Source organism: Gastrolobium bilobum, unplaced genomic scaffold (assembly GCF_033153095.1).
Source record: "Gastrolobium bilobum isolate Gb01-03AN ecotype WA unplaced genomic scaffold, APGP_CSIRO_Gbil_v1 utg34599, whole genome shotgun sequence".
Classification (NCBI taxonomy): Eukaryota; Viridiplantae; Streptophyta; class Magnoliopsida; order Fabales; family Fabaceae; genus Gastrolobium; species Gastrolobium bilobum.
The window spans coordinates 251,878-278,774 of record NW_026897329.1 but is presented as its reverse complement, the minus strand read 5'-3'; the positions used below and the strand labels follow the sequence as shown (position 1 = coordinate 278,774).

Genomic DNA, 26,897 nt, shown 5'->3' with positions numbered 1-26,897 from the left:
AATTGTAAAGAACTAATTCAACCCAAAACCTTACGACTTTGGATAATGACCTTTTTAATAGTGTATATTATTTCTAACATTTAACTAAAACTAAATTATGTATAAAAAAATAGAAAAAATAAAGAAAAAATTACCATGAAGCTTTAACTATTGTAATAATAATCAAAATTAATTACCAATAGTCATAAATATAATCAAAACATGGCTAAGAATATAGCCATAAAAGTGGATCATATAACAAGCTAGTTTTGTCTTACTAATTAATTCCATAATGATGGGATCAGTATTATTACTTATTAGACTCAAACCCATTATCAATTCGGCCAAGGTAAATGGTTGAACCGGTTAAATCAAATATATATATATATATATATATATATATAAAGTATTAGCATTATTAATCTCATGTAATAGGAAAGAAGCTCTCTCATGTTATAGAGATAATCATGTATAGAATCCACCCACTTATAAAAATAAAATAAAAATCAATATATGTGTAGAAAAAAAAATACTCTCATACAACATAAGAGTATATTTTCCTTAATAAAAGTTACAATATAAGGATTTAATGTTTCTAAAGTGAATGTAGATAAGTTATCTACATTCGGTTCCAAAACGACGTCGTTTTAGGATGAAAAATTAAAAATTTATAATGAAAAAGACTATTATAACCTTGAAATAAATTATTAATACAAAAATAACTTGATTTCTGCCTCAAATTGACGTCGTTTTGGGTTCAATGTAGATAAGTTATCTACATTGACCGTAGAAAAAGCGAACCCACGATATTATTAACAAAGTGTTAAAGTGTAATCGTTAGTGTTATAGCCATATACCTAAAGGCTATGATGCACCGACATTGACACGGGACACGGGACACGACACGACACGCTGACACGTTAATTCTAAAAAATGTTATTTTTTGACACGTTGGGACACGTTTTGATATTAAATAATATTTTTAATATATATAATATAATCTATATTTAATACATATAACAGCCCATAATAAGTCATATAACCAATCAAATATTCAAGTTTTATAACATAAATATAAACAAAAATAATTGTTCATACCTTAATTTTTTATGTCAAATTTCATAACAGAAAAAAATTAATTTATAAATTATTTTTTTATATTTAGTTAATAAAATAAAATTAAGATCTAAAAAAAACATGTTGGAGCGTGTCAGAACATTGATCGCATATCGAAAAAAGTTGACTGCGTATCAAAAAAATGTGTCAAAATATTAACCGCGTATCCCAAAATATTAATCGTGTGTCGAAACATGTCCGAGTATATGCGTGCTTTGTAGCCTAAAGGTACCAAGTTTGACTTTAGGCTCCTAACGCTTTTGCACCAAAAAATCCAAAACTGGTTTAACTTCAAAAATTGATACGGATTTGATATTAATTTAGCCCAATTTTTGATCAGTTCAATATTGGTTCACCTTGCACAACCGATCCCTTGACCGGATCGGGCCGATTAAGGGTTCGTTTCCCTGATCAACCAGCCAAATCGGCCGAGCCGATTCGATTTAAACATTAGTTAGGAGTTCGACCTCCGCAAAGGGAAAGTCTGAATTCCCAAACAAGAAGCAAGTTTACAATATCAGTGTGGAGAATGAAAAAAAAAAAAAAAAAACATAAATAAGAATAAAAATTTAACAAACTTTAATTCATAGTTGTTATAGACATGGTAAACAGATATTAAGAATTCATACAAATCATAAATTTACAAATTTAGTGTATTTGAATTAGCTTATTTTGTATTTAAGATAGTTTATAATCAAAAAAATTGTTAAAGGGCTTTTGAAAAAAAAATGTAATTATTTCCTTAGGAAAAATAAAATCCAAACATACTCCTCAAAACGACCAAAACCAGCTCATTAGTTAGAAGGAAATTTTTTTAAAAAAAAAAATAGACTTTGTTAGTTATTTCTTACATGGATTGAGTTTGTATCATAATTGTCAAAATCTTGATTTATCACTGCGATGTTACGATTAATTTTTATCAAAACAATTTTGTCAATATTTCAAATGCTTTTATATTTTTACGATTTTTTTACATTACGACTTTATGTTTTATGATTTTTTAGCCACCTTCTAATTTTATTTAAAATCTCAATTTTAACATTTGTGTAGCCCAACTCACTATTTTAGTGGAACAAGGTAAGTTTGTCCGTGACTACCTGCTTGAACAATAAATTTAGTTGCTCCGTACTAAATAAACATATAGTTCTTCACTCTTCCAATCATTTAATTTGACCTTTTTTTCTTTATAAAATTTCTCACTTTTTTTTACGCCTATTGAGATGAAGCATTATTCAATACACACCTGGCTACTAAAACAGGGCACGTAATAAATAAAGGGATTTACATTTGTCATTTAACATGACACAACAAATTTTCTTACACACATAATATTTTGTGGGACCCACACTTTTTGAAGAAAAAAGAAAAAAAAATTACTTCACGCAAAACGAATCTCTATAAGATTACACAATCACTTTTCCTACACCATAACTCTTATAAAACCCATAAATAAATTATAAAACTTTTGTATGAGGATTTCACTAAAGACAATTACAACAAGGCAGTTAATACATTTCTAATTGTCCCTTTAAAATCTTTAATAGCCTTTCATCTTCAAGTTATCTTCAGAAAGTGAAATTAGAACATGAGTTAGCTGATGCTTATTTTTTTTCCATATTATGTCACATAAATTTCTAGCAATGTTTAGGTGAGAGATGATTCAGATCTCAGTGTTTTCAAGAATTTAGAAAAGCACAGAGTTGCTTGATTGAAACATGCTTTATCAGTCTATTACTCCCCCTGTATATACCACAAGGATAATGATTAGCTCTCCCTTCCCTCCCTTTACTGCACGACTCTATGGAACATTTTCATGTAAACATTTTGTGTCAATCATTGACTTCATGTGAAGTTCACTCACTTTAGATCTAATTTTACAAACTATAACCTGGCACGTTATTCTCGTATTGTATGATTAATGACCAAAATTTAACGCATTTCATATCATAGATTATTGAAGCCATAAAATATGCCCAAATTAATCTATAGGGATCAATTTATATTGTATTTGATCACTATAATTATAATTAGGGGTGATAAGCTTTTGGCTCAGCTCGTGAAGGCTGTTTATATGTCTAAAATTGGTTGTTGGAAGTAGACTTGTATGTGTATAAAAGCTCGTTTAATAAAAAGGCCTCAGACTTCAATTCAAAAGCTCAGCCTTAGAGCCGTTCAGGCTGGCCTAGTATATTAATTTTTATTTTATTTTTTTATACTACTTGTAATAGCCTTCTCTCGCTCTTCAATTCATTTTACCCAATTTTATTGGTTAAACAGATTTTTTGAATGATTTCATTCTATATTATGTTGTTTGAATATACACTGAATTTAAGAATATTTATGAAATTACTAGTGCTGTTGAGTGAACATTTTGTTTAGATAAATTCTTGTTGTCTTATTTTTTTAAACATATTAACAGGCTAAATCAGTCTTTCATTTTTTGTAAATAAGCAAGGTCACCGGCCGATAATTATATCCATAACAGGTAACAAGTTTGATTAGATTGACATATTTAAACACAGACTTAATCTTTTAATATCAAAGTTCGGCTCAACTCGGTTCATTAACACCTCTTAGCTATAATCTCAAATAACTGTAGTGAGTGAATCCAATTATGTTTGTTTTTTAAATTTTAAGGAGCAGGGAGCACTTCTCCATAATTAATGAACATTTTTGTATGTTACTAGCATGAGCCTTGCATTAATGGCATTTTTTTGTCAATAATATAATGATATTGACTTCATGTACAGTGACCTGAAAGTATAAGCTAGTGAGAAACAAGTTGATTATGAAATTAAGCGAGAAACAACATTAATTCATTTGAAAGAAAGTAACAAGTGTTTTTTTTTTTGTAGTTATTAACAAGTGTTTTAAATCAATTAGTCCAATCAAACTAAGAAATATAACAATATCTTAATAAGAATTTTCCTCAAAATTTAGGCCATGTTTCGAAATAAATAATAAGAATAAAAAGAAAGGAGCAGAAAGAAAATTATTTCCCCTTCTTTCAAAATAAAATAAAATAAATAGTTTAGGAAAGAGTAAAAATAAATGATAAAATTCAATGCAGATTTGTGCATCCTGCAGCAATCAATGAGCGACCTTCGGCTGCAAATTAAGCGTTTGGCAGCAATGAAAGAGAGAGAACATAAATAGTTTACTTGCATACATGGGAAAAAGACACACAATAAATCTTATAAAATGATCGACTTGTATTTTTTTTTTATATCATCATAGAAAAAATCTTTAAAAGCAGAATTAATCCTTCATATATAAAAAAATAAAGAAAAACATATTAACCATCGTCACTCAATTAAGAAGTTAAAATAAAATCATAAGTCATCACTAAAAACGTAAATCGATTGTTTCAAAATTTGAATCCCTAATTATTTGGAAAAAAATATATCAATGGTTAATTTTCTTAATAGAAAATAATTGTTTTTGATAGTGACTTATGACCTTGTCGCCGGGGGTGATCTAATTAAGTGCAAATTAGGATCGGTTTTAATTAATACTTCAATCCTCTACGATTTAACAATCAAGACTATTGCCTTGAATTTACTTGGAAATTAACTTGCCTTTTTATCATTTTTTGTGAAACTATTCTTTTATCCCTAAATTATCACTATTTTTTGTTAATATTGCATTTTATACCAAGAAAAAAATTTCTTTCTATTTCATGCTTATTTTCTAACGTAAATTTTCTTTGAATTGTATCCTTAACATGACTCTTGACATTAGTATTCAAATAGTAATTTTGATAATGAATCAATTCAACTAAAAAATTTAAACTGTAAGGTGAAACTATATTCACACAAGAGTTCATCAAGTTTGAAGGGTGATTGATATATCGAGTCCAATCTAATTTTGGTAAGAAACTTCATAATATTTAATTATTTTTATTAATAGAATGAAGGCGGTGAAGATTGAATTTGTGATCACTTCATCGTAAAAAAATCAATTCAATCCAAAATTTTAATTATTGGATGAGACTACATTAATAGTTTTATATTTTTTTGAACAATTTTAAAATATTAGTTGACCATTAAATTCTGTCATGGATCACAATCTAAAAATCCACTCACAACTAAACTCATCTTATTAACTCGGAAAATTGAATGATCTTTTAACTTGAATTTTTCTTAGATCAAGTTGAATGATTTTGTTTTTTGAACAAAAAGGAATTGAATCGAGATTTTTTGTTCCTTTTCATTTGTGCTAAATGAAAGTCATAAGTGAAACCAACAAAAAGGTCCCTCAAAAAGAGAAAAATAACGACATTATATATTATATCAAATTTAAGATTCACAAAGCATTGTATGTCACGAAATAGAGTTTACAAGGCGTGAGAGATTACATCTTTTCAACATGATGCCAATAAGGTGCAGCATGCTATGACATCAACATCCTGGATGTTGCTTGATTTTACATCATTGTGAAGAGAAGAATATGCCAACCGTTGATGAATCAACTTAATTATATATATTGTTCTCTTAGTCTTATAAATCTCTTTATTTTAGCTTGCATATTTGTTAGCATCTTTTCATCGTACAGAAATGGTAAAGCATATCTTAACATCATTTCCTCACACAAGTTGTTTTTAGCGTAGCAAATTTAGAGATAATATTAACCTTTTTTCTTATATTACCAACTTCTTTTTAAGATGAAATTCCAAATAAAATTAAATAACTCCTCATTGTAAACTTGTTTAAGCATAATTAGGAAAAATAATCCAACAAAAAAGGTTTATTAAGGAGAATAGAATTCTCCAAATATAATATGCATTGATAAGACCCAGAAAAAATATTAGACTGGTCAAAAGGCAACTAACAACTAGGCAAGCTACAAAACTAGACAAAATTAGTATGCACAAAAAAATTTGTACTTTATGACTACTGTCTAAATCTTGTATGTCAAAACTGAAATATGAAGAAGTATACGATAAAAACTTCAGTGCAGCCGGGGTACCAATTGCATATTATTATTTTTCCAGTTCTGAAAAAAAAAAATTCCATTCTATTCATTTTTTTATTTCTATTTCCATGTAGATTCCAAAGAAAAAAAAAAATTCTTTTTGGGTAGACGTACCATACATTCGTAGCATGAAAGATTTTTTTTAGAAGTATACATGGTTGTTATTTAACTTTATTCAAGAAGCATATTATACATAAATTTTAAGATATTTTTTATAAAGTGTAAAATGATGTTTTAATGTACAATTTCAAAGTTTGATGGGTTACAAAACAATTTGAGTTAATGTTCCCTTTGGCACTGATTTGGGCGCCATTGATATATACTAGGATTAAGTATTCATATACACTTTTTAAATACAACATAATATCAAATTTTCTATTTAAAACATTTATTAAATATTAATTTCTCAATTTTACTATGCAAGATCAATATTTGATGATCATTCAAATTTAACAGTCAAACTAACAAAAAAGCATAATATTTCACTAGTCAGACGATACATCACCTAACATAATTTTAGTCCTTTTATAGTTTTTATTAAAAAAAATGGCAAAATTATTTATGCCTCTGTGGCAGAAATAATTTGTTTGCCATAAACACAAAATTAGTAGGATATGACGTCGGATCTATTAAGATTTTTTTTTAAACAAAAAATTAATATTAGGTCCCATTTTTTGTGTCTGGGACAAACTACTTTTCTGCCTGGCAGAAAAGTAATGCCCAAATTAGTAGGATATAACGTTGGAACTATTAAGATTTAAAAAATAAAATAAAAAATCAATAGTGGATCCTATTTTTTGTGTTTGAGACAGACATTACTTTTTTTTGCCTCTGAGGCAGAAAAATAATGCCAAAAAAAAAAAAAAAAAAAACTATGAGCTTCACATAAATATATCTGGGCATGCATTCTTAAGGATATGCGTGCGTTTACATAATCGGAAGTTTGTTTTTCCATTTAAAATTTGAGTACTGATCTAATCATTGAAATAACTCAGGTAAAGAGGCCCAATGATTGACATGAAGAATTAATTTTTTTGCGGCTGGTTGTGCGTAGCACGCAAAACAAAACCAAAACCAAAGAAATCATGCTTCTAAGGAAGAAATTATTCCCCCCTTGATAATGGATTCCTCTAATATTCCTCTATATATTTGACTTCTAGAACTTTACTTCTGTATCTCCAATAGTTTCATATTAAATGATAATAACTATGAGGAAACTAAAAACTACTTTCTAAGCTCTTGCTTCAGAAACAAGGTGAAGTATACTACTGCTCCAGTTAATGTAGCTGACTTTCAAATATTTTATAGCAGTATTATTATGGTGTTTGTGATTCAGGAAGCAATCAACGAGAGAGAATCTTTAGTAACCATCTCCACTAAGAAAACCAAACACATTACTTAAAAAAAAAAAAAAAAAACTTTTGAAGAGATTAAAAAAAGGGAACCAATCAAATGATTCCCAAGTCAAATACTACAATAGTTCCCTGTTGGGTATAAAATACTTGTTCATTTAACTTTGAATGGATATTAATTGGACTCAGACTTTCCCACTTGAATTCATTTAAGTGAAAATAATGCAGCCAAGATTGTTTGACTTCCAAGTTATATAAAAACGTAAAAGAACTAAGAACATGAAATTCAACAACAACAACAACAAAAAAATTATTCAGATACATTGAAAATTATGTATCTGTGATGGAACTTTGAAAGTACATGTATTTCCAGCACTACAAGCTTCTTACACACATTAAAAGCTTGAAGCATAATATAACCAGGTTCTTAACATCAAAATAGGCAGATTCATTGCATAAATCATCTAAGATCTAAGATTAAATTGAAGCTAGTTTAACATCTCAGTTTAGAGATGTGAGCATAAACTTTAGTGCCTGTTTAGATCTTCTTATTTTTAGATTCTCTTTTACTTATAAGTAAAAGTTAGACCAAACAGGTTACGAGAGATTTTAACATAATTATATATTCTTTAATTAGATCATTTGTCTCAACAAATTAAGATAAATTCTTAATGATACACATATCAATTATATTGAAGCAAGAAATAATTGCTATTTTAAAGAAAATATTTGATTATCCATAATGTTCTGTTTAAGGATTCCAACACTGAAATTGTTCGAAGGCTAGAGTGAATAATTCTGCAGCCAAAGTCTAGCCAGTGTACATTTAAGTTCTAGACTTCATGAAATAACCTAAGATTGTACGATCATTTAGACTTCTTTCCTTGTTTTTTCTTGATAACTTCATCAACATACATTATGCCCTTGCCTTTGTAAACTTCTGGTGGCTTACAATTCCGAACAGTAGAAGCAAACTGGTGCACCCTTTGCTTGTCTATTCCAGTACAGCAAATTACATTGTTTTTGAAGCAGAAAACACGGACAGCAGGAGGCACACTTAGTTCAACCTCATGACTGTATCCTAATTTCAGATACAATAAACGTCCTGCAGCTTCAGCTCTGGCTTTGTACCCAACACCCACAATCTTAAGAAAGCGAAAAAAATTTGCCTCCATCAATTCCAAAGCAAATCAGTTCCCTAAAATTACCAGAGAACAAAAATTATGGAAAAATAAAATCAAACCAATGGGAAGAAAACACAAAAGAGAAAGGTCTCACATCCTATCTTGTATAGAGAATGCCATACCCATTATATCAAAAACATATTGATTTTCATTTGCTAGCAAGCCGATGCAGATAGGAGATCAGGCACAGGTAATGAAATCAAAGCAGACACAATAAGATAAGTAGTATGCATACTAAAAGAGTGGATGTAAATTACCATGAGTTAAAGCAAATGAATTATTGAAATTGCATAACCAAGGCATTTATAATTATAACCACTCTCTATTAAACCCGACTAGTGAAGATGGGGTGAGGGCAATCCATTTACGCAGCCTTAACTTTGCAAAGAGACTGTTTCCCGGATTTAAACCCATGACCTTTCAATCACAAAAGAGCAGCTTTACCATTATTCTAGGCTCGCCCTCTTTTAAGGCATTTATAATTATACAAACAAAAATGTGTGTAAAATATAGCTCCACCTTGTAAAGAACTACTTCAACCCAAAACCTTAAGGTATTAGGTGAGGGCTTTTTTAATGGTTTATATTATTCTCTAACATGCAAGAGCCCTATGGACTTGAAGCGTGGATATTACACTGGCCCAATTTTTTGGTTTACCTCGTGTTTATTTTGATTCCAATAGAAAGTGGGGGGCGGTGAGGATCGAACTCGTGACCTTGTGGTCACTGAGGCTCTGATACCGTGTAAAGAACTTGTTTTCTCTGCTGTTCGGTTCGGTTTTAGTGGATCCAGTTTTCTGGTTGAAACAATTGTTGGTTCATCCTCAGGTATGTGAATGCACACATCTCAGTGTCATCAGGGTTACCATCATCAACATTCAACTGTGATGCCTTTATTATCTGCTCATGTGCATAGTCATCATACCATGGCAATGCATTTTGGCCAGCAAGTGGGACCTGTGCCTTCTTCGTAGCTAAAGTCACTTGCTTCACGAGCTTCTCGGGTGCACAAAGAGCATCTTGTGGCTGCTCGTGATCACGCATCTCAATACACGTGAAATTGAAAATAGCACCATGGCGAGCCAGCATTTGAGCAATAGGGAGGTAACCATCACGGAAACGGGTGTTATAATATCCTGCTGTGAGCTCTGGAGCATGAGACCTAGTACCATAGTGCCAGTGAATACCAGAAACCTTCACTGATATCTTAACACCAGAGTTATCAAAGATTCGCCATGATGGACCATCCCAGCCTCCACCTTCTTTGTGGAAAAATTGTGTGTCTTCTGGCCAGTTGTTATAGTGGCCAGCATCAGTAGGGCCTGTGCTTCCCCATTCTTGCTTACCCTGAGCTTCAGCAGCAGCTTTTAAGCTACTCAATATATACTTGTCAAAGCATTGGAAAGCACCAATTCCTGGGAATTTCCATGTCCCATTTTGCTCTGGGTATGAAGGGTAACGCAGTTCACCAGCTGGTCCCATCCCAACTTGGATTTCCACAATAGTGTCACCAAGAAGGTGTTTCAAATTGTCTCTGAAAGCTCGCATGAAATCAGCATAACATTGAACTGGTGTTCGGCCCTTGAGTACTGGCAAAGTATCACATCCAAGTGATATATATTCATAGTTTCTTCTTCCCCATTGATCAGTATATGCTAGATCGCCACATTGGTGGAAGGACATAACCGCTTGAACCTTGAGGCCATGCCTCTTCGCCATTTCCAACAGCTCAGCGTAACAGCCAAAAATAATTTCCAAAATATAATTTCCCGCCGAGTACCTCTCCACCAGAAATAAAATATAATTTCAAAAAATAATGCTCATTCTGAAGCAGTCAATTCACACTCAAGAAATAAAGCTTGTACACGATGCTGGTACAGAGAATGAAACCATTCAGTGGTATTACTTGAAGAGAGATTCAGATCCTTCACACATGGATGCTAAAAATGCATAGGTGTTATCAGTTTATTGAATCAGACATAAGAACATATGAAAGAAATGCATCCATAATTCCTTCAAATGTTATACTAACAAAACATATGAACACAGACATAAGAAGAACCCACTCTTGAAATGAAAGCAATGCTCTACCTTGAGGGTTTACCCTCTACTCAATCATACACTCACAACAGAGAAACAAAAAAACAAAAAACGAAAAAAGAGAAACCTCACGAAAGAATCAAACACAATTCCGAAAATTTGTCATATACAGACAGACATTCCAAGGGTTTCGTAACACCCACTGGCATTCAAGTTTAACAATTCAAATCAAATACATAATATAATTAACATCAAAATTTAAAATAAAAATAAAAATAAAAATAAGGCACAAAAGAGAGAGAGAATGAAAACAGTACCTCTGATTAGTGAGGAATAAGAGTGAGGTGTAAGATCGGAGAAGCTAAGAGCTGAGAAATCAGAATGCACGGGACGGACACCGCACTTTTCTTATGGATATCGGGTTCGGGTTTTAGAGTTATGGCCTATCAATATATATTGGGCCGTCTCTTTTCGCTTTTTTTTTTGTAACAAAAAAAAAGACTTAGGTCGCGTCCATATTGGACATGTTTCTCCCTTTTTGACTCAGCTCATATAAGGGGTATCTTTTTCTTAGGTCATGCCGTATTTTAGGTGTGAGTCTGAATGAAATATATCTGTTTTTAGTTTTAAAATAGTTATATTTTCGTAAATAATTATTAAAATAATAATATTTAATTTTTTTTTTCCTATCAATTTAAGTGAATAACGAACTTAGCATGCTAAGCGGGTCCAACGTGTTCTCACACATTTTGGCGTATTAGAGGCTTAAAATCTTGAGACAAGAGGCAATCATTAGTAAATTCTTGAAAATAAAAAACAAAATTATAAATAATGTGACATTTTTATAATTATTAATAAAAACAAATAATATAATTAAAAACAAAAGAGAAGAAAAGTAAAATGAGTGCCTTAAATATTTTGATAGAAATAGATAATATCAATAATTTTATTATTATCTGTTTATTTTATTTTTGAAAAATAAGATTAAAGAGTTACGTGTTATTTTATAACTTTCATTCCAAAATATGAAAATAAGATAATTTAAAATTTTCCTTATTAGTAGTATGAACTAATGCATCTCTAGATCCATTTTGACCACTATGGACATGACTAATTTTATGAAAGCAAAGATAGTATGAGTGAATATGTGTGAAACCAAACGAGGCAGCCATAAGATGCTTCGCATGTTGAGCTCCTAACAAGGACATCAGATGACATTCCCTACAACCCAGTTCAGATAATGGAAATGACCACCACATTTGAAATTATAAATGGATAAATCTAGCACAGTAAACCAAAGAAACATGAATAAATCTGCAAGCTGCAGCAGGATATTAAAATTGTATAGTCTGCTTTATACCTTTTCTTAAAAATTTTATGGACCATAACAGTAACACCATATCTTTCCAAAAACAAAGTTAGCATATCACTGACCCCATAAAACTTGTCCTTGGAAACTTTGTACCTCCTTGAAGTTAAACCACACATTCGGAAGTTAAACATCCCAAAGAACTCCAAAAATAAGAAACGAAACTAATCTCATGTAAATTTTCAAAAACAAAAATGTATCATGCAGAGATTTAATGGTCCTAAAATCAATTTCACTAGTCCTCAATCTTCAGTGAACATATCCTAATTCAATGGAGAATGTATGAAATCATAACAAAGGCCCTTATGATGCTTCTATAAAAAGAAAACACAAATTATGAGATGACAACCTATGTATTTCTTGTTTGGAAAATCACATTCTCCCCTGTACTGTTTAGCAAGAACCACTACTTATGTGAGTGCTTTGCCAGCATTATCAACATTTAAAGGTGATTTGCCAAAACTTTGCATTTAAGCATGTTGAATATCAAGACCCGAAAGATTTGTGAGTAATCTGTGTGTTTTAATCACTAATTCACTATTTACGCTTAAGTTGGACAATTGATCAAGAGAGTTGTATGAAAATTAAACTAAATAACAAAGCAATAAAGTAAAATTCGAATTACTTAACAATCAAGAAACATAGTTAGGATTTTGATTACCCCCAATTTTCCCCTTTATGTTCTAAATTAAAACCTTAATTAATCACCCTTTTTATATTGCCCATCAATTCCCCTAAATTAGTTAAAACCCTATCTCTTGGCATTCTAACCCTTTACTCCCTTAAGAGAATCATAATTCCTTGACGTTTCTCAAAAAGATTTAAGCATTAATTACAAGAATAAAAAAAATGGCACAATTCATATGTCTATTCCTAGAGTCGTACAAATTAATGATGAATGAGTCAAACCAAATTCATATACTAACATGTCTATTGTCATATACAAATCCTAATTCAATCTACAAGAATAACTCATAGAAGGCATTAAGCAAAGACACATTCATTCAATAAAAAAAGAAAAAATTACATTAAAGATTAATTGAGAAACATAAAGATTCAATTGGGTTCCATCTAGCCTAACATGGTAGAATCAAGAACACAAGAAAACAAGAAGCTTCCCCAAACTCCATTGAAGTGATGACACGGTGAATCTTTAAGGTTTTCAGCGTAATCCCGTCTTCGGCTCTCAAAAGCATGAAAGGCTCGTTCCTCCAATGAAAACTATGCCTTCGGTGTCAAGCTCTTCAAAAAATTGTTTTTTAATTTTGAAATTTCCTTTTATAGAGGTAGAAACCCTTTCTCTAACTTAAAGCAATGAATTAGGTCTTAATTGTACCGCAATTGGGCTTAAAAATGCACAAACACGCTATTTTGATAGCAAAAATATATTTTCGTATTTTGAGCATAACTTGAGCTATACTCATCCGATTAATGTGATCTTAGTCTCATTGAAAAGATAAAACAGATACCTACAACTTCTATGAAGAGCATGAGATCCAAATACATCATATTGGATAAGAAAAATTGGCCGCAAGGCAGATCTAGGGAGATTTTCACTATATCATTGCTCCTCATTTATCGGTTTAAGTTCTTCTGCTTTAACCATTGCTCCAATGCTTTAATTCAAATAAATTGTCCTACAAAACAAAAAAAATTCATTCACATGAGTCAATAATTTAAACTCCAAGCTTTTTAGCCAAATAACTTTAGTTTTTTATGCTTTTGACTATATATAAGAGTAATTTTAGTCCTTAAAAACATGATAAACTTTGATTATATCAAACATCCAGCTATCTTCATCATTTAATAAATATAATGAGAGGACAAAGGATCTTGTGGCAACATGTAACTCTACATCCGCAATACAACTGGTAAAAAGAAGTCTAGAACCCGTTGACCTATCGGGTATAGCCTTTATCAAGATATTCAAGACTTCGACAGTTTCAATGCTAATGATTCGAACTTGTCTAATGAACTATCCATAATTTTCTTATTGGCTTCTTTGCAAATTTCTTCTCAGAAGAATTTGTCATTACAATCTGGAGGCAGTGACACCTATATTCGACAATGAAAATGATCTTTAACAGCATTATTGTCGAAAATCAACTTGGCCAATGTTGTCTTACCCATGCCTTTATTTCCCACAATTGAAACAACACGACGATGTTCCTCATTCGAGAGTAACTGAGCCGCCAAAATTAATACATTATGACCAATTCCAATGATAGTGGATTCCTTAAGAATAAAAGGTGGTTGCATCTTTGGACGCAATATTTGAACCAAGGAGATGATTCATTTGAGGTTTGAAGTTGAACCAATTTTATGTTTCTCTGGTCAAAATTCATTCTTTGAGAGATCTCTTTGATATTATTGATGATATGCTCCAACTCTTTGCTAACTATGTATTTGTCAAATAGATGCAGAATTATTTTCCTCCTCCTTTTGACTAATTTGATGAGGAAGATCTTTATGGCATCTTGTGCATCAATTGCAATACTTCTTAGCTCCTCTTCCTCATTGAACTTTTCTTTTTCTCTGAGCATTTTATGAAATCCAGGATTAATCTCAACTGCTTTTTCTAACTGTTCAATTTGGCTTACTGCCCTGCTAAACAGTGCCAATTCTTCAACCAAGACTTTTTTTTGGTACAATAAAGGGGCAAGGCCCCAGAAAAAACAAAAAAACAAAAGAAAGAAGAAAACTTAAATGAAAATAAAAGAACTACTCAGGAGCAGCAAGCCAAATCTGGCTGAAAGATCCAATAGCATCAGTTGTTATTAGCTTCTGAAGAGTCTTTTTGCAACGAGTGATAACATAAAGAAAGCTACTCTGTTTGCAACGAGTGATAACAAGTACTTGATATCAACAACCATGCTTACTCTGCTTAAAATAAATCTAGGAATTAGGACAAAGTGTGAACCGAATATTCCTTAAAATCAAAATAACAATAAATAAGGAGAGGAATGCTTGATCTCTTTTCAAAATATGGAACATAGCCCATTATTTGTGCAAACAAAGCACACAACAAGCAACAAATGGCTATACAAATGATATGATTTACATAATGTTTGTAAACTAGGGTGAAACATAAAGAAAATTGTTCTAATTTATAATGGAAGAAGTTATTTGATGTAATTACTTTTGATATAAACATATATGAATTAGTCGCTCCATAAGTAACTAGCATCAGCACTCAGATACAAGTTAAAATATTTTCATTTCCAATTAAAATTTGATTGTTGGGAAGTCTTACCTTTGTATAACAGAGTCTTGTTGAAACTATAACAACACTTCAGCTAGTGCGCTTGCAATAAGTGATAGCAAGTATCTGATCTCAAGGTATTCCAGTAATGTTTACTCTGCTTTAAAATAAATCTAGGAATTAAGACAAAGTGTGAACTGAATATTCCATAAAATCAAAATAACAATAAATAAGAAGAAAAATGCTTGATATCTGTTCAAAACGTTGAACCCAACCCATCATATATGCAAACAAAGCACCCATCAAACAACAAATGGCTATACAAAATGATTTGAATCATATAATGTCCGTAAACTAGCTGAAACATAAAGAAAAATGTTTAACTGAGAACTATTTTCAAGAAAGCTAACAATGTAATTACTTATAATTTAATTTGAAGTGAATCTTGATAAAAAGCTATATAAATAAATCGCTCCATAAGTAACTAACAGTAGCACTCAGATGCAAGTTTTAGCATTTCCATTTACAATTAAAATCTGTTTGCCAAGAAGTCTTACCTTCGTATAACAGAGTTGTGTTGAAATTATAATGGCACTTCAGCTATTCTCTTGTAACAAGTGGTTGCAAATATCAGGTTTGCTTACTTTGCTTGGAGCACTTTAGCTAGTCTCCTTGTATTGAGTGATTGCAAATATCTGATCTCACTTCTTAGGTATGCTTACTCTGTTAATTCACTAAAGAATGGGTGTACTATGGTTTGAAATGTTTTGATTTTTCCTACAATGTAATGTAATTCCAATGCTTATGAAAAAGATTCTATTGAGCAAGAGAATGAGTACATGTCGTTGTAGTGTTGGAGCAGGGAGCAGGAGCAATGGTACGATAAATGAATTTCTGTTATTGGAGTGGGGAGCAGGGGTATAAGTGATAAAATTCTATTATGTTATTTTGTCCTCCTTTGTTGCAGTGTCGCAGCAGCAACAACATCATTTTTTAGCATTCCTTGCTGAGGTGTCTGCATTTCTTGTTTTATGGTAAACTTTTATGGCCTGCTTTGCTTAAGTGTTATTGTAGTGATATCAGGCTTTTTGACCATCTTCTTGTTCTGATACCTATATGGTTGCAGTGTTACAGCAAGTTGAATGATAAAATGGCCTATTTTTTGTTTAAAAATTATTCAATTTACTTCTTTGTTTGTACATGTTTCTTTCATATGAAAAAGATTATATTGAGCAAGAGGAGGAGTACATGTCATTGCAGTGTTGGAGTAGGGAACAGTGGTACGATAGATGAATTTATGTTATTGGAGTGGGGAGCCGGGATATGAGTGATAAAATTCTATTACGTTATTTTGTCCTACTTTGTTGCAGTGTCGCAGCAGCAGCAACATCATTTTTTAACATTCCTTGTTGTGGTGCCTGCAATTTTTGTTTTATGGTAAACTTTTATGGTCTGCTTTTCTTAAGTGTTATTGTAGTGATATCGGGTTTTTTGACCATCTCATTGTTCTGATACCTATATGGTTGCAGTGTTACAGCAAGTTGGATGATCAAATGACCTATTTTATTGTTTAAAAATTGTTCAATTTACTTTTTTTTACATGTTTCTTTCTTATGAAAAATATTACATTGAGCAAGAGGAGGAGTACATGTCGTTGCAGTGTTGAAGTAGGGAGCAATGGTACAATAGATGAATTTCTGTTATTGGACTGCGGAGTAGGGGTATGAGTGATAAAATTCTATTACGTTATTTTGTCCTGTTTGTTGTAGTGTCGCAGCAGCAACAACATCATTTTTTAGCATTCCTTGTTGTGGAGGTTGCACTTTTTGGTGCCTGCTTTGTTTAAGTGTTATTTTAGTGATATCATGATTTTTGAACATCTCCTTGTTCTGATACCTATATGGTTGAAGTGTTACAGCAAGTTGGATGATCACATGACATATTTTTATTAAAAAATTGTTCAATTTACTTCTTTTTTTGTTTATGTTTCTTTCTTATGAAAAAGATTATATTGAGCAATAGGAGGAGTATATGTCGTTGCAGTGTTGGAACAGGGAGTCGTGGTACGATAAATGAATTTCTGTTATTGGAGTGGGGAGCAAGGGTACGAGTGATAAAATTCTATTATGTTATTTTGTCCTGCTTTGTTGCAGTGTCGCAGCAGCAACAACAACATCATTTTTTCGCATTCCTTGTTGTGGTGCCTGCATTTTTTGTTCTAAGGTAAACTTTTATGGCCTGCTTTGCTTAAGTGTTATTGTAGTGATATCAGGCTTTTTGACCATATCCTTGTTCTGATACCTATATGGCTGCAGTGTTACAGCAAGTTGGATGAACAAATGACCTATTTTATTGTTTAAAAATAATTCATTTTACTTTTTTTTTGTACATATTTTTTTCTTATGAAAAATATTATATTGAGCAAGAGGAGGAGTACATGTCGTTGCAGTGTTGAAGTAAGGAGCAATGGTACAACAGATGAATTTCTGTTATTGGACTGCGGAGCAGGGGTATGAGTGATAAAATTCTATTACGTTATTTTGTCCTGCTTTGTTGTAGTGTCGTAGCAGCAGCAACATCATTTTTTAGCATTCCTTATTGTGGAGCATGCATTTTTTGGTGCCTGCTTTGTTTAAGTGTTATTTTAGTGATATTATGCTTTTTGAGCATCTCTTTGTTCTGATACCTATATGGTTGAAGTGTTACAGCAAGTTGGAAGATCAAATAACATATTTTTATTAAAAAATTATTCAATTTACTTCTTTTTTTTGTACATGTTTTATGCTTAGGAAAAAGATTCTATTAAGCAAGAGGAGGAGTACATGTCGTTGCAGTGTTGGAGCAGGCAGCGGAGATATGATAGATGAATTTTTGTTATTAGAGTAGGGAGCAGGGGTATGAGTGATAAAATTCTGTTACATTATATGGTCCTGCTTTGTTGCAGTGTCGCAGTAGCAACAACATCATTTTATAGCATTCCTTGTTGTGGTGCCTGCAGTTTTATGATAAACTTTTGGTGCCTACTTTGTTTAAGTGTTGCTGCAGTGATAGCATGCTTTTTGACTATTTTATTGTTTTGATACCTACATGGTTGTAGTGTTACAACAAGTTGGATGGTCAAATTCTTATCAGAGAGAAGATGAAAAACAGTTTCTCTTATTATCAAAAGAGAGAACTTACAGAAATGATTGATGAAAATGAATAAGAGTACATCACATCCTATATATACACATTCACTATATAACAGAAAGTGTAAAGTTAGTTGGAAATGATCAACTAACTAAACTAACTAACTGTCATATCAACTAACTAACTTAACAGACTCCTTCTGATCAAGCTCAGCTGCTGTTGATGATTCTGATACCCCCCCACAAGCTGGACGATGGATGTCCATAAGGCCAAGCTTGGAGAGAAAAGTATTGAACATGTTCACATGTAAGGCCTTAGTAAAGAAGTCAGCTAGTTGATTATCAGATGAAACTGGTAAGAGATGAATCAATCCAGACTGTATACGTTCCCTTGTTACATGGCAGTCTATTTCTATATGTTTTGTTCTTTCATGGAAAGAAGGATTGTGAGCTAAGTAGATAGCTGAAGCATTGTCACAATATACAGAGGCTGCCTTGGATTGAGGGATGTGAAGATCTTTGAGTAGATAATTCAACCATTGAATTTCACATGAGAGAGCAGCTAATGCTCGATACTCAGCTTCGGTTGAAGATCTTGAAACAGTTGTTTGCTTCTTCGATTTCCATGAAACCAGAGAAGAACCTAGGAATACACAATAACCTGTCACTGACTTTCTGGTGTCTGGGCAGCATGCCCAATCTGAATCAGCAAAACCACTCAGCTGGGTTGATGATTCTGATGAAAAGAAAAGACCAGCTGCTGGTGATTTCTTCAGATATCGAACAATGCGCAAAGCTGCTGTGTAATGCAAGTCAGTTGGTTTAGAAACATACTGACTCAATTGTTGGACTGAAAAAGAAAGATCAGGTCGTGTGGTAGTCAAGTAAAGTAGTCTGCCAATGAGTCTACGATAAGAAAAAGGATCAGGTAATGGAGTGCCTTGATCAAAGCTCAGTTTGGTGTTAGGATCCATTGGTGATGTTGCTGGTTTGGATGCAAGTTGACCAGTATCAGAAAGAATCTCAAGAGCATACTTTCTCTGGTTTAAAATAATTCCAGCTTTGGATCGTGATATTTCAAGACCTAAGAAATATCTCAAAGAACCCAGGTCCTTGATTCGAAATTGCTGATCAAGATGAGCTTTGACTCTCTGTATTTCAGCATTGTTGTTTCCAGTTAACACAATGTCATCAACATACACTAACAAGGCAGTGAATGAAGATGCATTTTTAAGAATGAACAAAGAGTGATCAGCTGCTGATTGTGTATAACCAAGTGAAATGAGAGATGATGACAGCTTTGCATTCCATTGCCTGCTTGCTTGTTTCAGGCCATACAAGCTTTTCTGTAATCTACAAACTTGATTGGAATTAGAGCTATTCATCCCTGGTGGTAATTGCATGTAAACCTCTTCATTCAAGTCACCATGTAGAAAGGCATTATTAACATCCAATTGCTCAAGAAACCAATCATGGGAAGCTGCAAGAGATAATAAAACTCGAATTGTTGTTAGTTTAGCAACTGGACTAAAGGTATCAAAATAATCAACCCCTTCAAGTTGGGTAAAACCTTTGGCTACAAGTCTAGCCTTGTATCTTTCTATGGTTCCATCCGAATGGTATTTTATTTTGTATACCCATTTGCTTCCAATGGGTTGCTTTCCATTTGGTAAATCAACAATTGACCAAGTATGGTTCAATTCAAGAGCATCTAGTTCAGATTTCATGGCCTGTTGCCACCGAGGGGACTTAGCAGCCTGTGTATAGGTCTTTGGTTCTATATTGGTAATGACATTGCAGCAAAATTGGGCATATGGAGAAGAACAAGATTTATAAGATAAAACAGAATGGAGAGGGTATTTGGGATTACCTTTGTCAGTGTGAGATGTTACAGCTGAAGCAGCAGATGAGCCATTGGTATGGAAGTCTTGTAAGTAAGGTGGTGGGTTACGAATTCTGACTGACCTGCGAAGGTTATGACTTGTTTGTGTATTAGTGATATTTTCTGGTAGTTGTTGAGATTGAAGTGTTTGAAAAGGTAATAAATCTTCAAATAGAAGAGGATTCTGATGATTGATGGATGAATGATTTGGTATGAGAGATTCAGGTGGGCTAGCTTGTTGAGTATATGGAAACACAAGTTCATAAAAGTTGACATTTCGAGATATAAAGATTTCTTTGTGATTGAGATAAAAAAGGATGTATCCCTTCGTCCCTTCTTTATATCCTAAGAAAATAGCTTTTCTTGCTCTAGAGTCAAATTTTCTGCGATGTGCAGTAATGGTAGATGCATATGATAAGCATCCAAAAGGTTTCAAATGTAGTAAAGTAGGTGGTTGGCCATGTAGTATTTCAAATGGACATTTGTGGTTTAGAGTTAATGTGGGTAATCTATTAATGATGTGCACTGCATGCGTGATTGCATATGACCATAAATTGGATGGAAGATTTGATTGAAATAGAAGAGCTCTAGACGTGTTAAGGATGTGTTGATGTTTGCGTTCCACAACTCCATTTTGTTGAGGAGTTTCAACACATGTGGTTTGATGGACAATTCCTTTAAGGGAAAAGAAATCTGACATGTGAAACTCAATGCCATTATCAGATCTAATGGTTTTGAGTGAAGTGTGGAACTGATTTTCAATGAAATTTACAAAGTTTTGGATGTGTTTTCTTGTTTCATGTTTATGTTTCATTAAAATGATCCATGTAAATCGAGATAAGTCATCTACCAAGGTGAGGAAGTATCGATGACCATGAATAGAATTCATTGAATATGGCCCCCAAATATCAGTATGAAGTAATTCAAAAATGGCTTTAGATTTATGTTCACTGATTGGAAATGGTAATTTTCGTTGTCTAGCATAATGACAAGTATCACAAGGTATTGGATGAGATGAAGGTATAAAGGGAAAGTTTATTGCTATACTTTTCAAACAAGTAGATGAAATATGACCTAAACGTAAATGCCACAATAAAGAAGAATTGGAATTGTGACTAGAGACATTATTTGCAGTAGTGCTGTTTGACTTGTCTTGAAATGAAGTTGGTTTATGGTCTTGGTGATCAAGAATGAAAAGACCCCCTTGCTGCTTAGCTGTACCAATCTTCACATTCGAAGGTATCTGTGTAATGATACAAGAAGAATTTTGGAAAGTTAGAATACAAGGTATGGTTTTGAGTAACTTGGTAACAGAAATGAGGTTAACTTGGAATTCTGGCACATATAAAACATCCACTAAAATCAGATTGGGTGTTATATGTATATTTCCAGAAAATCTTGCAATAACAGAGGAGCCATTTGGCAAAGAAATAAAGAGTGGAACAATCTTACGAATGGTTTGAAAACTGGAACGAAGGTAGGAGATGTGATCGGTAGCTCCAGTATCTAGGAGCCAACGATTAGAGGTTGTACCTGTGGTGTTTGCATTGCAAGATATAGAACCAATATTGGCATCGTTTCCAATTGTAGCAGCATGAACAAAATTTGTAGATGCAGTATTTGGATTCAGACTTTTTGTAGCTTGTTGAAGAAGACCAAGCATCTGTTGGCATTGATCTTGAAGAGAATTCAGATTAAGAATCTGATTGGCAGGATCATCTATGTCATGATGATCAGTTTCAACATCAAGAGAGGCATTATTTGCCTGAGAATTCTTGAAACTATATCCTGGAGGGTATCCATGCAGTTTGTAACATGTATCCACTGTATGGTTATTCCTACCACAGTAAGTACAAGTTTTCATCTGATGTGATTGTCCTCTGCCTCCATATGTGCGACCACGTCCTCTTTGGAATGAACCTCTACCACGATTGGATTGACTCGAGGTATTATAAAGAACTCGAGAATCTATTTCTGTGGCTATTGTGGTGCTGAATTCACGTTCTTGCTGAAGAATTAAAGAGAAAGCTTTATGAACAGAAGGAAATGGTTCAAGTAACATCACCTGAGATCGTACATTGGTAAATTGGTCGTTCAACCCTTTCAAGAAACGAATAACAAGATCACGATCTCTATCTGCTCTTATTTGAGTTCTGGCTCCACATGTGCAAGCAGGGAGAGGCTTTAGGTTCTCAAGTTCATCCCAAAGCGTCTTTAAGCGAGTGAAATAATCTGTGACAGAACTGTCACCTTGATGAAGATGATAAAAATCTTCTTGAAGAGTAGAAATTCGAAAAAGATCAACTTGAAAGAACCTATTTCTAAGTTCTATCCAAGCATCAGAAGCACGATCTACCCAAAGGATGGATTGAGCAATGAATTCTGATATGGAACGATGTAGCCATGTCAGGACAATGGTGTTACATCGATCCCAAGCAAAGAAGAGAGGATCCTCAGCTGTCGGAGGAGCAATGGTGCCATCTATGAAACCCACTTTATTCTTGGAACGAAGAGCCATTGTCATTGATCGAGACCAAGAGTGATAATTGCTTCCTGTCAATAAAGAAGGAACAAGAATCTGTGATGGACTTTCACTGGGATGTAGGAAAAATGGATTTCCTGGATTAGTAAGGAAGTCTGCATGGTTTGCCATGGAAGAAACAGAGAAAGAACTGAAAAAGAATGAAGAACAGCGGAAGATTTAGAAAAAAGAATCTTGAAAATCTGATACCATCTTATCAGAGAGAAGATGAAAAACAGTTTCTCTTATTATCAAAAGAGAGAACTTACAGAAATGATTGATGAAAATGAATAAGAGTACATCACATCCTATATATACACATTCACTATATAACAGAAAGTGTAAAGTTAGTTGGAAATGATCAACTAACTAAACTAACTAACTGTCATATCAACTAACTAACTTAACAGACTCCTTCTGATCAAGCTCAGCTGCTGTTGATGATTCTGATACAAATGACCTTTTTATTCATCATTTCAGTTTTTTTTGTACATGTTTCAAGCTTATAAAAAGATTATATTTAGCAAGAGGAGGAGTAAATGCCGTTGCAATGTTTAGTTTTTGTTATTGGAGCATGGAATAGGGGTATGAGTGATAAAATTCCGTTACATTATTTTGTCCTACTTTGATGCAGTGTCGCTGCAGCAGCATCATTCTTTAGTATTTCTTGTTATGGTGCCTGCATTTTTTGTTTTATAGCCAACTTTTGGTGCCTGCTTTGTTTAAGTGTTGCTGCAGTGATAGCATGCTTTTGACCATCTCCTTGTTCTGATACCTACATGGTTGTAGTGTTACAGCAAGTTGGGTGATCAAATAACCTGCTGTTTTGATAATAAATTATTTCAAATTACTTTTTTTGTACATGTTTCCTGCTTATGAAAAAGATTATATTGAGCAAGAAGAGGAGTATATGTCGTTGCAGTGTTGGAGCAAGGAGTAGTGGTACGACAAATGAATTTGTGTAATTGGAGTGGGAAGCAGGGGTATGAGTGATAAAATTCTATTACGTTATTTTTTCCTGCTTTGTTTCAGTGTGCAGTAGCAGCAAAATCATTTTTTAGCATTCTTTGTTGTGGTGCCTGTATTTTTTGGTGCTTGCTTTGTTTAAGTGTTATTTCAGTGATATCATGCTCTTTGAACATCTCCTTGTTCTGATTAAGGGTTTGCAAAATAACCAAAAAATTGAACCAAACCATGAACCGAACTGAACAGTCTTTAAAATAATCTGTTTTTAAAAACCAGTTCATGAACCGAACCGATTTTTAGAACCAGTTTAAGAATCGAACCATTTTGAACCGAACCGAACTGAACCGTTTTCAAACCGAACCAAATTGATTTTATAACTTTATTTTTTAAAATTTTTAATTTTTTTTTTCTTTTCAAAATAGAGTCGTCCCGAACCGGTTCCGAACCGAACCGAACCACTTTCGAATCGAACCATCTTCGAACCAAACCATTTAAACCAATTCGGTTTGGTTTTTCAAAAAATTCGGTTCGGTTCGATCCATGCTCCCTAGTTCTGATACCTATATGGTTGAAGTGTTACAGCAAGTTGGATGATCAAATGACATATTTTTATTAAAAATTATTCAATTTACTTCTTTTTTTGTACATGTTTTATGCTTAAGAAAAGATTCTATTAAGCAAGATGAGGAGTACATGTCGTTGCAGAGCAGGGAGCGGTGGTACGATAGATGAATTTTTGTTATTGGAGTTGGGAGCAGCGGTATGAGTGATAAAATTTTGTTACATTATATGGTCCTACTTTGTCGCAGTGTCGTAGTAGCAACAACATCATTTTTTAGCATTCCTTGTTGCGGTGCTTGCATTTTTTGTTTTATGATAAACTTTTGGTGCCTGCTTTGTTTAAGTGTTGCTGCAGTGATAGCATGCTTTTTGACCATTTCCTTGTTTCTGATACCTACATGGTTGCAGCATTACAACAAGTTGGATGATCAGATGACCCTTTTTTTCATCATTTCAGTTTTTTTTGTACACGTTTCATGCTTATAAAAAGATTCTATTTAGCAAGAGGAGGAGTACATGCCGTTGCAATGTTGGAGCAGATGAACGATAAATGAATTTCTTTTATTGGAGCGTAGAGCAGGGGTATGAGTGATAAAATTCTGTTACATTATTTTGTCCTACTTTGTTGCAGTGTCGCTGCAGCAACATTATTCTTTAGCATTCCTTGTTGTGGTGCCTGTATCAATGAAAAAATCCAATAACACATATCCTATTTATACACAAAATATTTGCATTTTTTTACAAATTTTTTTTTTTAATGATTATTTTTTAACAAAATTGTTTTTTTTTATGCATCATTAATATGGTTAACAATTACCCATGTAGAAAGTAATGTGATAATAAATGAGTTGTCTGCCACCAATATTTGTTCAAATGTTTTCCTAACCTTTAAAATTCTAAATTCTAAATTAAAATGTAAACATAAATTCGACATTTAAAAGAAATATTTTAGAAAGTTATTATTAATTTGGAAATTCTAATGTAGAAAGTAGTGGGATATCAAATGAGTTGTCTGCCACCAAAAATTGTTCACATAATTTTCCATTTAACATATTTCCAAATTTCGAATTTATTTTATATTTGTTTATTTCTACTTTTTTTACTAAAGAAGGAAAGTTTTTAAATGGTTTGAAGTGTGAACACAAATGTGAGATCGAAGGAGAGAGTGACACATCATCAAAGTTTTCAAAGAATGGGTTAACTTTATATATATATATATATATATATATATATATATATATATATAGACTAGTGGTGGTAAAGTGGGTGGAATCCGTCAAAAAATGAATCAGTCTGCCCCGCCTCGCTTTTGAAAGTGGATTAAAAAACTCAGTCTGTCATATCTCATAATGGTTTGAAGTGTGAACACAAATGTGAGATTGAAGGAGAGAGTGACACATCATCAAAGTTTCCAAAGAATGGGTTAACTTTATATATATATAGACTAGTGGTGGTAAAGTGGGTGGAATCTGCCAAAAAATGAATCAGTCTGCCCCGCCCCGCTTTTGAAAGTGGATTGAAAAACTCAGCCCGTCATATCTCATTTGGTGAGAGGGGCGGGTTGGCCTGCTGGCCCAAACTTTTTTTACATTAATCTGCCTCGGCTCGTCCCTCCCTGCCATCAACCCACCAAAATACAAGTTAGCCTGTCCCACCCCATCTTTAAAAGTAGGTTGTAAAACTCAGCCCGCCCCATCGAGCTGAGCCCGTTTTGCGAATTCTAGGTATAACAAATTTAGTAACCTTTTAAAAAAGATAAAATGAAATTAAGTATATTTGTTATATGAAAGTAAAATTATATTTGTTGATGGAAATTTAATATAGAGATAAATTATTCTACTACCTCTTTTGTTACCTACCATTCTTAAATAATATTAGATTAGAATTTTAACTATCTTTATCATTTCTTTCTCCTATTAAAATTCTGATATAATAATATTAAAAAATAATAAATAAAAGTAGATAGAAAAAAGAAGAAGAAATAGAATAACATCTCCATTTGAGTTTGAGCTAAAGCTAAAAAAAATAACTTAAAAAAAAATCTAAAAGCTGTTTGGTAATTACATAAAATTTTTAACTTAAAATCACATATTTCAAGAAAATTATCTTTCACTATTTTTATAGCTCTTTATTTTAAAAAAAAGCACACAATTAAAAAAAACAAATAAGAAGTTAAAAAAAGCTCCTCCTAAAATCTTTTACCTTATATTTTTTTTTATTATAAAAGAAACTTTTAATTAGAATAATTTTTCTCGAAATCTATTTGACCTAACTTATACTTACAAATACCTTTTAGCTTAATAACAAATCCAAACAGCCCCTTAATATAATAATGGGAATGAATATTGTAAAAACCAACTAGTGTTACTATCAATGTTACTAGCAATCAACTTTACCGTCAGATCAATTATGTTGATCCAACAGTTATATTTATTTACATCTTTGTATGATTATGATTCTTCATATTTAATATGAAATCATAGTAGCCATATAAAGGTGAAGTTCACAATAAATATGGAGAATCATAATCATACAAAAATATAAATAAATATAATCATTAGATCAACATAATCAATGCAACCATGATTGATAATAATATTGATAATAACACCCGATTGATTATT

The 26,897-nt window shown here is 32.6% G+C and overlaps 2 protein-coding genes across 3 annotated transcripts; both read right to left on the bottom strand.

Annotated features, from left to right (window-relative positions):
• Positions 1–8,137: 8,137 nt before the first annotated feature.
• LOC133306029 (large ribosomal subunit protein uL6m-like) lies at positions 8,138–9,393 on the bottom strand. Of its 2 annotated transcripts, none has more exons than XM_061506295.1 (2): positions 9,263–9,393; positions 8,138–8,619 (listed from the first exon to the last, which is right to left on the bottom strand). In XM_061506295.1, exon 2 carries the CDS (start codon positions 8,594–8,596, stop codon positions 8,288–8,290), a length of 309 nt encoding a protein of 102 aa, XP_061362279.1. In that variant the 5' UTR covers positions 8,597–8,619; positions 9,263–9,393; the 3' UTR covers positions 8,138–8,287. The 2 variants fall into 2 exon arrangements, with proteins under 2 accessions (XP_061362279.1, XP_061362280.1); XM_061506296.1 differs by lacking the exon at positions 9,263–9,393 and adding an exon at positions 8,728–8,799.
• Positions 9,253–10,985, bottom strand: LOC133306028 (beta-amylase 1, chloroplastic-like). Its single transcript, XM_061506294.1, has 2 exons — positions 10,962–10,985; positions 9,253–10,544 (listed from the first exon to the last, which is right to left on the bottom strand). The coding sequence occupies exon 2, from the start codon at positions 10,321–10,323 to the stop codon at positions 9,385–9,387; it is 939 nt and encodes a 312-aa protein (XP_061362278.1). The 5' UTR covers positions 10,324–10,544; positions 10,962–10,985; the 3' UTR covers positions 9,253–9,384.
• Positions 10,986–26,897: the final 15,912 nt, after the last annotated feature.

Excerpts from the sequence above, each read along its gene's own strand:
- LOC133306029 (XM_061506295.1), bottom strand. The coding sequence starts at position 8,596 with ATGGAGGCAAATTTTTTTCGCTTTCTTAAGATTGTGGGTGTTGGGTAC.
- LOC133306028 (XM_061506294.1), bottom strand. The coding sequence starts at position 10,323 with ATGGCGAAGAGGCATGGCCTCAAGGTTCAAGCGGTTATGTCCTTCCAC.